The 10928-nt window shown below is 55.4% G+C and overlaps 2 protein-coding genes across 2 annotated transcripts; both read left to right on the plus strand.

Moving 5' to 3' along the window:
- Nucleotides 1-1926: 1926 nt before the first annotated feature.
- RBM7 (RNA binding motif protein 7) lies at nt 1927-4152 on the plus strand. The gene is made up of 5 exons (XM_063417918.1): nt 1927-2095; nt 2270-2432; nt 2984-3086; nt 3277-3343; nt 3621-4152. Exons 1-5 carry the CDS (start codon nt 2000-2002, stop codon nt 4014-4016), a joined length of 825 nt encoding a protein of 274 aa, XP_063273988.1. The 5' UTR covers nt 1927-1999; the 3' UTR covers nt 4017-4152.
- Nucleotides 4153-4856: 704 nt separating this feature from the next.
- On the plus strand, nt 4857-9169 carry REXO2 (RNA exonuclease 2). The gene is made up of 7 exons (XM_063417919.1): nt 4857-5014; nt 5119-5202; nt 5483-5560; nt 7414-7525; nt 8031-8139; nt 8350-8403; nt 8752-9169. The coding sequence occupies exons 1-7, from the start codon at nt 4883-4885 to the stop codon at nt 8879-8881; spliced, it is 699 nt and encodes a 232-aa protein (XP_063273989.1). The 5' UTR covers nt 4857-4882; the 3' UTR covers nt 8882-9169.
- The last annotated feature ends 1759 nt before the right edge of the window (nt 9170-10928 follow it).

Below are 10928 nucleotides of genomic sequence, written 5' to 3' on the forward strand. Positions count from 1 at the left end.
GCGGCGCCGGAGAAGGAGTTGTCACCACCGTGTCCCCTCCGTGCCAGGAGCCAGCGAGGAGCCTCGGCAGGATGGAAGCGCCAGCGATCTGCACGAGGCAGAGTTTTACCAACAGGGCCCTGTGACACCTTCAGTTCACCTGCCCTCCGTGTGCTGCTGGCACCAAGAGAACTCCAAGAGCATCTCTGAAGCGCCTGAAGGCGTTCCTGTTCTCTCACTGTGTATTTTTCCAGCCTGGTCTGGGCGAGGCTGTGCCAGGCAGTGCCTGAGCCCACCAGCTCCTGCCGTGGCTCCTGGCCAGGGCTGTGGCACTGGCACGTGGAACAAGCCACGACGGCACGGGTGCCACACGCTCCCAGCCAGCCCCGAGGGGACCCAGGGAGGGAAAACAGGCAGAGCAAAGTAAATGAGGCCCCAGGGAAATTAAGGCAAAGTGGAAGTCCTGGCAAAGCGAGGTAATAATTCCCTTTCTGAACGAGTGACTGTTTGGAATTTAACCAGGCGAACGCGATTAAACCAAATGGATATAAATTCTAGGTGCGGCGGCAAGTAATGAAGTGGAGAAAATGAACAGCACCCAATTAACAAGGAAATCGGATCTGCTGCAACGCATGGGGATCTAATGAAAAATGAAGGCTCAACTGCCCCTTTCAAAATTTTTCCAGATGGAGAACACCCGTTTTACATCCAGCATCTTCTGGGATACCCAGGGGACTGCAGTGGCTGGGGAGAGCCAAGGATGCTTTCCAAAGTCCTGGGAGAAGTGAAATCCCTGGGAAGGCTGGTGCGGGCACAGCCCACCCACCCCCAGGGGATCCAGCCACAGGAGCAGCCAGGCCCGGAGCCCCGGAGAGGAGCCCGTGTTCCACCACAGCCCCCCAGAGTGCAGAGCCCTGGTGGCTTCCCTGCTCCCAAATAACAATCTGGGGGTTTTTAATCTGCATGCTGGGTTTTACCCGGCTGGCTCAGCCCCTTCAGTTTCCCACCAGCTTCACAACAGCGTGGGAATAACGGGGAACGGAGAAACCCCGGCACCGGCGGCCAGGCAGCAGGGGCTGGGCGCAGGCTCGTGACAGGGACGCGCTGTCGCGACAGTGGGGGTGCTGCACGTGGTTTATTGCCAGTTCTTGGTTAATTACAGGTCATCAGCGAGTTCCCGGGCCTGCGAGGCAGGCGAGGGCTCTGCACGTCCCGTGAGCCCCGGGAGACGTGGGCCCATCCTGCCCGGATTCTGCGCCCGCAGCTGCCGCCGAGCCGGTGCTGACAGGCCCCGGTCCTGTCCACGCTCCCTTTCGCACGCCTGGCTCCGTTCCCGTTCCCCATCGCCCCGTTCCCGGTCCTGTTCCCGTTCCCCATCGCCCCGTTCCCGTCCCCGTTCCCGTTCCCCATCGCCCCGTTCCTGTTCCCGTTCCCGTTCCCGTTCCCGTTCCCGGTCCCGTTCCCGTTCCCGGTCCCGGTCCCGGTCCCGGTCCCGCTCCCGTTCCCGTTCCCGTTCCCGTTCCCGTTCCCGTTCCCGTTCCCCATCGCTCCGTTCCCGTTCCCGGTCCCGTTCCCGTTCCCGTTCCCGTTCCCCATCGCTCCGTTCCCGTTCCCGTTCCCGTTCCCCATCGCTCCGTTCCCGGTCCCGTTCCCGTTCCCGTTCCCGGTCCCGTTCCCGTTCCCGTTCCCGTTCCCCATCGCCCCGTTCCCGTCCCCGTTCCCGTTCCCCATCGCCCCGTTCCTGTTCCCGTTCCCGTTCCCGTTCCCCATCGCTCCGTTCCCGGTCCCGTTCCCGTTCCCGTTCCCGGTCCCGTTCCCGTTCCCGTTCCCCATCGCTCCGTTCCCGTTCCCGTTCCCGTTCCCGGTCCCGTTCCCCTTCCCGTTCCCCTCCGCGCGGCCCCGTCCCCGCCGGAAGGGGCGGGCCCTGCACGCAGGCCCCGCCCCCGTGACGTCACGCCAAGCGCCGCGGGCGGGGCGGGGGCGCAGCCGCTGGAGCGCGCGCACAGATCTCGGCGCGGCCATGGGGGCAGCGGCCGCCGAGGCGAACCGGACGCTGTTCGTGGGGAACCTGGACCCCAAGGTCACCGAGGAGCTCATCTTCGAGCTCTTCCACCAGGTACCGCCCGGCGCCCGCGCTGTGTGTACCGGGGGGGGTGCGGCGGGGGGGCCGCGGCCGCCATGGCCGGCGGGGTACGGCGGCCGCCGCGGGACAGGGTTCGGCGGGGCGCACGTGCTCGGCGGCCGCCGCTCTCTGCCCGTGTTTGCTTAACGCCTTCGCCCCCGATGCCAGGCGGGCCCCGTGATCACCGTGAAGATCCCGAAGGACCGGGATGGACGGCCCAAGCAGTTCGCCTTCGTGAATTTCAAGCACGAGGAGTCGGTGCCGTACGGGCTGCGGCTGCTCAACGGGATCAAGCTGTACGGGCGGCCCATGCGCATCCAGTTCCGATCAGGTACCGGAGGGACCGTAACCAGCTTTCTAGAGGAAAAGTGAACTGCTCTCAACTGCCCTAGCCTGTCGCAGAGTCATAGTTAATCGGGTAAATTGCAGGAGCCTCTCACCAAGGGGTCCCTCATCTGCTAGCTCTGCTGCCCTCACATCCTCCTGTCCCGGTGCTTCCACCAGGGACTTTCCATCCCTCATGGCCTGTGTAACCCCTTGGCTGAGCCTTCTCTTTGGGTTTTTGCTGCTTATTCCTGCGGCACCTCTAGAATCTGATCTAAATTATCACACAAGCATTAAAAATCGCATCTAATAGTGGTTAAATGAGGCACATTGGCTTCAATATCTCTACCCTATTTGGTGGGAATTAAGACAGTTGCAGAGCCTTATTTTGGTAACTGGACCACGTGCTTTTGCAGATCACTGACAAAACTTGAGAGCAAATTAAATATATGGAAACTTAAGAGCCAATTCAAAACGTTGATTTTCTGCAAGTTCAATTCACACCTGAGTTGCTTAACTGGTATTTGTGGGTCTCCTGAAATATTTGTCTCTCCCCAGGGAGCAGTCATGCAGCCCAGGATATCAATCCATCCTGTTCCCAGCTTGGAGCTGCCGGCACCAACCCTCCTGGGATGCCTCATCCCGCATCCAACTGCAGCAGGTATGAGTCTCGCCAGCACAGGAGTGTGGAGTGGACACAGACATTGCATGATTCACTGTGTTCCTGGCTAATTCCGAATGCAATTAGGCGTTTCTTTCCTGTGGAGGGAACACCAGTGGGATGCAGATGCCCCTTGGACTGCAGCAGTTCTGTGTTTAAGGCTGAAACTCCTGATCTGTTTTCCCTGCAGGTATGAGAGGGTTCCAGATGGCATGGCCTCTCCGGGGTACTCATCAAGCCTGCAGAGACAAGCAGTGGTACGTGCACACACTCACAGGCACAGGTTGTGGAAATGTACTTTTGGAGTGCTGAAATGACAATTCCAGAAGATTTGAAGCTCCTGGTACAGAGGGGCCAGCTGGGAGGGCTCTGGGCTGTGGAAGTCCAGCTGTGGGTGAAGAAGTGGTTCTGTTCCATTCTGGTATTTGCAGTGTGAGGTGGAGGCCAGCCCAGGGTTTGGGTCAGGCAGGGAGTGTACCAGACTGGGCAGGGAGTGTACCACACTGAGCATCCCCTTCCCTCTTTCCCTTCCAGATGAACAATGCGGCTCGGCAGCAGCCCCAGTTCGGGGGGAAGTACGAGCAGCCCGGCTTTGCCCCTCCTGGCTACCCCCACTCCTACCACGCCCTGCCGGGCTCCCCGGGGCCGCGGCGCTCCGAGGGGCCGGCCCCGCGCAAGGCCCGGCTGGGCGCCCACCCCTACTCCCCCGACAGCCGCCACTTCGGCCGCGAGCGCTTCGGGGAGCCCGGCCCCGACTACGGCCGGGGCAAGCGGGACGAGTACGGCTTCGACGAGAGGGGCCACGAGGCCGAGCACCACTACCGGGGCGGCCGCGAGGAGCACTACAGCGACAGGCACCGCGACAGCTGGAGCTACGAGTACCGCAGGGAGAGCTACAGAGAGGCCAAGTGGCACTCGGCGCGGCATTGATGGACTCGAGGGCAAAGCAAATGTGACCTGTTTCTCACTGAGTACATGTATAAACTCCCTCTCTCCCCCAGAAGAACCCCTTACTGAAGTCACCTTTTAGTGTTTGTAAAAATACCAGCAGTGCAGTTCTGCCAAACTCTGGTCTCAGTATTAAATGTGTTAACTCACACTTCAGGGCTTTTCACAGGGTTAAAAAGCCATGGTGAAGTTTTTGAGAAACCCCCACTGTCCGTGTGTCACAGAGAAGTGCTGTTAGTATTTTAGGAGAAAGGAACATCTGTGTCAGATGGAAGGGTCTAGCGTTTTAAGCAGAGTTGAGGCAGAACAGATGCTGCCTGGCATCTGCAGTGTCCCTCATGTAGATTTTTATAGTCATAGAATCACACAATGGTCTGGATTATGTACCTTAAAGATCACCTGACTCCAACCCCCTGCCAGAGGCAGGGACATCTTCCACTAGATCAGGCTGCTCAGAGCCCCACCCAGCCTGGTCTTGAACGCTTCCAGTGATGGAGCATCCACAATTTCCATGGGTAACCTGTTACAGTGCCGAAGCACCCTCACAGTAAAGAATTTTTTCCTAATACGTAATCCAAACCTACTCTTTCAATTTGAACCCATTATCCATTGTCCATTTAAAATATTGCGATATTGTCTTAGAGAACATTAAAAGTCTCCCTGGGGAAAGCCCCTGGGTGAACCTCCGTCTTTGAGTGGGGGGCAGCGGAGCTGCTCCGTGGGACCGGTGACAGGAGGAGCGCTCCGAGCTACGGCGGACTACATCTCCCAGCAGCCCTTGCGGCACGCCCACCGCATGGAGCGCGGGCGGGGGCGCGGGGGCCGCCGGGAGCTGTAGTGCGGCGGCGATGCTGGGCGGCGGCCGCGCCGGCCTGGGCCGCCTGCGGATCTGCGCCGGGCGGTTGTGGCAGGGCCGGCGGAGGGCGGCGGCCATGGCCGGCGGCGATATGGGGCAGCGCATGGTCTGGGTGGACCTGGAGGTGCGGGGCGGCGGCGCGGGGCGGCGGGGGGCGCGGGGAAGGAGCGGACGGGCCGGGGGGCGCGGGCCCCCGGGCGCGCTGACGCTGCCGCTCGCCCCTGGCAGATGACGGGCCTGGACGTGGAGAAGGACCAGATCCTGGAGATGGCGTGTCTGATCACCGACTGCGACCTCAACGTGCTGGCCGAGGTGAGCGGGCCGGGACCCCGCGGGCACCCCCGCGGCACCGCGCCGCTTCCAGGGGATGCTGGAATAAAGTAACGCCGGCGATCCCCGGCTCCGGCCGCGTTGGGATCCTGCTCCCCAGCGGGAGCGTGCGAGGGGCACCGGGGCGCGGGGATGCGTCACACCGCGCTCGGTGTCTCCGGGCTGGGACCGCTCCGTGCAGCGCTCGTGCTTGGGACTAAACTTACACACGCTTACAAACTTTTTGTTTTTCCATTACCTTTTGTTTTCCTCTCCCCGACAGGGCCCGAACCTGATTATCAACCAGCCCGACGAGCTGCTGGAGAGCATGTCCGAGTGGTGCAAGGAGCATCACGGGAAGGTAAAGCCCTGCTGCGCTGGGAAGGACGCGCGGGGAGCGGCGGCGGCTCCCGGGCACGGACAGCTCCTGTGCTGGGCTGTCTGCAGCCACACACAGGCGCTGAGAGGCAGGAGACACTGCCCGCCTTACGTGGTACAGAGGAGCCTATGTGCAATGTTTTGCCCAGGGTCTCACCAGTCATCTCTGCACAGTTCAGACTGCACTCGGGGATCTTCAGCTTCCAGCTTGCCTGAAGCAGCCTTTGGTTTGCAGCCTGGTTTCTGATAAGTTGGAATAGTGCTGGAAGCTATTTCCTGGTTTGGCAGCGGGAAGCAGCAGCACAGGGCAGCAGCAGCGAGGCTCCCCTGGGAGGGCTGGAGCAGGCAGCGGGGCCAGAACGGGCTCTGTCGCTCAGGGATGTGTCCCTGGCTCGCATCTCCCGAGGAAGGGCTCAGCCTCCTTTCCCCCCGTGTGAAGTTGGGAATTGGGGTTTGGTTCCTTGGTCCTCTCACAGAGCTGCTGGCCACCTCCTGCCTCTGTGGCAGCCCTGGTGTAGGCTGGGTTGGGTGGGCTCCTCTGACAGCTCCTCTTGCTGAAGTCTTGCATAAAATAATCCAAAATAATTCCAGTGGGGAAGGAGAAGGTCAGAGTTCCTGAGTAAGAACAGGTGCAGGATCGGTGCAGAACAGTCCAGAGCCAGTCAAATGCAGATTTCTTCCTTGGACTCTGGTGCATGTGGCACTAAACAGGCCTGTAAACACTGGGCTTTTGCCTGTCCCCTCAGCACTGTGAACCTTGTGGATTTTTTCACTGAAAGCTTCACTTTTGCAGCAAGAGATTATTTTTAGTTCTTTGGGCCACCAAAGAAAGGTTCCTCCTTGCCAGCAGCAAGACAGTAAATGGATTTTCCAGTCCCTGATGATGAATTGAAATTCAAGTTAGTTTTCAATTAAAGGCTGAAGTTTTAAGACATTCATAACCCCCCCTCCTCCCCCTTCGGCACCTTGCTCTCCCTGGGAAGAATTAGCAAGAGTTTGGGAAATGAATATTAATTTACTGTGATGGGTGCTTTTCCCTGCTCCAGTTGAGGATTCCAGCTTGGCTTCAGCTCGGGAGTGAATTGGAGATGGTAGCATGCGTCCTTGCTGCTCCTGAGGAGCTACTTATTTTTAATTGACTAAGAGAAGAGAAGCAATTAGAATATAGATGAAAATGCTGCCACATAATGAATTTTTTAACCACCACTTGGATCTGTCAAGTAGATTTTTGCTGCACAGTCGTGGAAATATATAGTGTAGCCAGATGGAAATAAATCACTGAGAACACTTGGAGAGGATTTGACATTTAGCTATTGAAAAAAAAAAGGAGGGAGGAACTTTGCTGATTTATAGGAATCTTGATAAACCCTGAAGGCAGGATCCTGTTTATTTGTGTTCACTGGTGCCTGCTGCTCCCTGCTGGGGAGGTGAGTGCCTCTCCTGAAACAGGCATATAAAGGGATGTAGCACTCTCCTGGCTCAAGGATGTGCAGGTGGATAAACAACACCTCATGTCTTGGTAACTGAAAAGAACTCTGAGCAAAGAAATCAAAAAAAGGGAAAGAAAAAGCCCCAAACCCCACAGGAAGGTCAGTGCTGTCAGGACTATTTACCTGCCTTGGTTTTCCTTCCCAAACAGGAGATCCCTGGGGAGAGTAAAGGCTGGGGGTGCCCCAGAGAACTGAGATCCAGAGTTCAGGAGATACCCAGGGAACAAACAGCACTCGAAGGGTTGACCTTTCACTGCAGAGTTAAACATTTACTCGAGAACTGGAGCACTCCTGGCAGTGTCTGTGACGGGGTGTTTCTGATTTATGACTTGGCTCTTTTTTGCAGTCTGGCCTTACTAAGGCTGTGAAGGAGAGTAAAATCTCGCTGCAGCAGGCAGAGTACGAGTTCCTGTCCTTCGTGCGGCAGCAGACGCCCCCGGGGCTCTGTCCTCTCGCAGGTGAGGCATCTTCTTTCTTAACTACACACATCACTGTCCTGCAGTGTGGCACAGATGTGTTCCTGTTCTGTGCTGTGTCTTTTCCTCCCTGGGTATCCAACCAAAGGCCAGATAAGGATCTTCGAGGTGTCCTGTTACCCAGAACTGCTTTCAGAATTTCATATATGGTCTTGGGACAGGTGCTGAGTGAAATTAATTCCAATGGCCTCTTTCACTTGGCGAAAAACCCAATGTTGGCATAATTCTTTGATATTTATCTGTATGACACAAATTGTGGGAGTAGTAACTGAGGAATTACTAGAGGTATTAGTATTAAACCCCGTGTGATCCTGCAGTGAAAATCTGACAAACCTTTACAATCATATTTGCTAGAAAATGGGATAAATGAGCTGCTTGTGAGTGGCTTTTCTTCCCCTGTGATCTCTCCCAGCTCGCTCCACCTGCTGCTCGTTTCCATGTTGCTCTGGAGCGTCTTTGAAGAAACATCTTGTTTGTGTCTTTGTAGGTAACTCTGTTCATGCAGATAAGAAATTCCTTGACAAATACATGCCGCAGTTCATGAGGCACCTTCATTACAGGATCATTGATGTGAGCACTGTCAAGGAACTTTGCAGGTAAATGTTCCCCCAATTCAGTGGTTTGAAAGGTACCCTGGGACACCCATTCGTGGTGCTGGGGCTCTGCAGATCACAGCAGGGCTGGGGCTTCTCTGGGTGTCTGTGAAACCAAGGTTCCTTCGCCAAGTGTAACAAACTTGCAGCAGCCACCAGACATGGTTTTGAATCCCGGGGGTTTCTTTTAAGTGGCAATTTTTCTGCTTACAGGCGCTGGTATCCAGAAGAGTACGAGTTTGCACCAAAGAAGGCGGCTTCTCACAGGTGAGCTTTGTGCCTCTGTCTCTGACAGAGCAGAGCTTGTCCTGCAGAGAACTCTGCTCTTCCTGAGCAGGAAATGGGGCTCCCTGTGAATTCCAGCCTCTGGTGTCTGATGCAGGAGTGCTTCTGCACCCTGTCAGATGCTTATATTCTCCTGTCCAAAGTCAAGATAGTGTAGGGAAAGGGATTATTAAAATCCAGAGAACCAGAAGTTTCCTCAGCCCTTGTGATTCCCTCTGCTCTTCAAAGTGCATGTTTGTTGACCATGCAAAAAGTTTTCAGCGGCACTAGGATCTGGGCATAGATGGAGTTGTACCCAGGCACTTTGCAACCCTCCTTAATTCTTTTCAGAGCACTTGATGACATCAGGGAAAGCATCAAAGAACTTCAGTTCTACAGAGACCACATCTTCAAGAGGAAAACGGATGAGAAGAAAAGGAAACTGATTGAGAACGGGGAAAGTGATAAAGCTGCCAGCTGATTTCCCCTCCTGCCACACCAGCCTGTAGCACACACTAGATGCATCTCCTGGTTCTTTTTTGTTTGCCAGTCTCTTGGGAAGCTGCACCCTGGGTTACCTTGTTTCTTACCAGCTGTTCAATGCAGACAGAAGCCTGAGTTGCTGCTGCTTTTCAGTTTGAGCGGGGAATTGGCACGCTGGGCCTGAGCAGCGCCCGGGTTCGGATGTTCTAAAACACGCTGTTTGATACTCCTTGCGCCTGGTTTTAGGTGCAGTCTTTCACGACACAATAAAACAGGTCAGTTGAAAGATGGTGGTTTTGGACAGCCTTTCTTTGGTGCTTGCCATGCTGCTGGGTGAGCTGCTGTTCCTGGCCTCCCCTGGGCTGTCCTGGAGCGGGAGCTGCCGGTCCATAAACCAGAGGGTGTAATGGAGCACGGGGTGTGCAGCTCCCAGGCATGTTTTTATTATGGGCATTAATAATAATGGCCATCCAGGGCTTCTCAATCCTGCTGATTGTTGGAACACCTGCTCTGCCAACCCTGGGAATGATTGTTATTGCAGAAAGGCCGTTAAAATGGTTAATGGGGCAAATAAATGAGTCTGTGAAATGTCTCTCTCCTCTGTCACCAGCTCCCAGGTAAGTTGGCAATTCCAGCGAGGTTTGTTTTCTGTGTGGACAGGCTTGGAGCAGGGCAGAGCTGAGGCACATCTCTGCACAGGGTTATCCACCACAGGCAGCACCTGCTGAGGTGCCTGGATGCATCCCTGTGGAGCTGCTGGCCCCCATGGGCTGGGGTCTTGGCACAGCACCGTGCTGGAGCTGAGGACGCGTGGTTCACCCTCATCCCAGCAGCTCCCCGGACCCACATCACAGCCATGGCCACCAGAATCCACTTTGTCTTTCATTTCCATATTGTTAGTTTCCCCCCCTTCCTCTGACTTCTTCTTTCTGACCTACTTCTCCTGCTTTTCATATTTTATTCCTTGTTAAGATGCTTTTGTTTTTCTTGAAACGTTTTTTAAGGAAAATATGCTACCCGTGTTTATACATTTTTAAATATTGTTTATTCTTGCTTCTGAAGTAACGGTGCTGTATGGAGGATTTTTATCTTGTTTCCCTGTGTTATGCAATTGCATTCCTGGTTTTCTCTGCTGGCATCATTTGTGGCTCCAATTTAGTACAAATTTGTTACGCCCTTGGCAGAGCACAGATAAACCCCACCAAAGCGGGTGTTATTTTGGGCTGGAAGCAAAGCTCCCTCCTGCAGCAGGGGTTGGGGAGAAGGAACGGGCAAGGACCCCCTGGCTTTGCACCGTTCCCTTCTGTAGGAGCACTTACACCAGTTGTTCCCATGCTCTGAAAGCTCCATCAACATCACACAGTTATGGACAATCCAGGTACAGGGATGCACATAACTCTTTTTGGACATGGTAGCTAAAATAATTCCTCTAAGACAAATCCAGAGTGTGCCTGGGAACCCTTGGCTCCACCCCTCAACACTCGTGGACGTCTCCTGGATCGAGGTTAGCAGCACATTAAACCTGTAACTGCACAAGGACTTGGTGCTCCCGTTCTCAGTGTTCCAAACAGGAGTCCCCACAGCTCCAGTCACTGCCAGGATGGAGAGTTTCCTGTGTGGAAACTCCTTCCAGGCATGAGCCATTTGAGCCTCCCACGGTGGCAAAATGAGCAACCAGTTATCCCTCCATCTTTTCTCTGCTCTTCCCTGCACCTCTCATTCTCTCCATCCATCCACACTGCACTATTTGGCCGCAAACCACAGAAATTAGAAAAATATCAGCTCATGCTACATTTTGCCCAGCTTCACTGCGGTCTGCTCCCATTCTCTATTTTCAGAGAAATCCTCCTGCTCCCAGGCACAGCTGCTGGCTCCACCACAATGGGCCACAAGAACTTCTGCCCTCTGCCAGCTGCAGCACTGACAGCATCAACCCTATGAAGGCAGGGGATGAAACAGTGACCCTCAAGCAACATGCCCCCAGTTTGTTCGTGCTGAGCTGGATGCTGGAGGTGGCAGGGATGTGTTGGGGACACTGCACAGCC

The sequence above is a fragment of the Prinia subflava genome, chromosome 22, assembly GCF_021018805.1.
Source record: "Prinia subflava isolate CZ2003 ecotype Zambia chromosome 22, Cam_Psub_1.2, whole genome shotgun sequence".
NCBI classification, from domain to species: domain Eukaryota; kingdom Metazoa; phylum Chordata; class Aves; order Passeriformes; family Cisticolidae; genus Prinia; species Prinia subflava.

Coding starts and splice junctions, on each gene's coding strand:
- RBM7 (XM_063417918.1), top strand. CDS start 2,000: ATGGGGGCAGCGGCCGCCGAGGCGAACCGGACGCTGTTCGTGGGGAAC. Junction 2,096..2,269: donor TCTTCGAGCTCTTCCACCAG/GTACCGCCCGGC, acceptor CCCCGATGCCAG/GCGGGCCCCGTGATCACCGT. Junction 2,433..2,983: donor GCGCATCCAGTTCCGATCAG/GTACCGGAGGGA, acceptor GTCTCTCCCCAG/GGAGCAGTCATGCAGCCCAG.
- REXO2 (XM_063417919.1), top strand. CDS start 4,883: ATGCTGGGCGGCGGCCGCGCCGGCCTGGGCCGCCTGCGGATCTGCGCC. Junction 5,015..5,118: donor TGGTCTGGGTGGACCTGGAG/GTGCGGGGCGGC, acceptor CGCCCCTGGCAG/ATGACGGGCCTGGACGTGGA. Junction 8,404..8,751: donor AAGAAGGCGGCTTCTCACAG/GTGAGCTTTGTG, acceptor AATTCTTTTCAG/AGCACTTGATGACATCAGGG.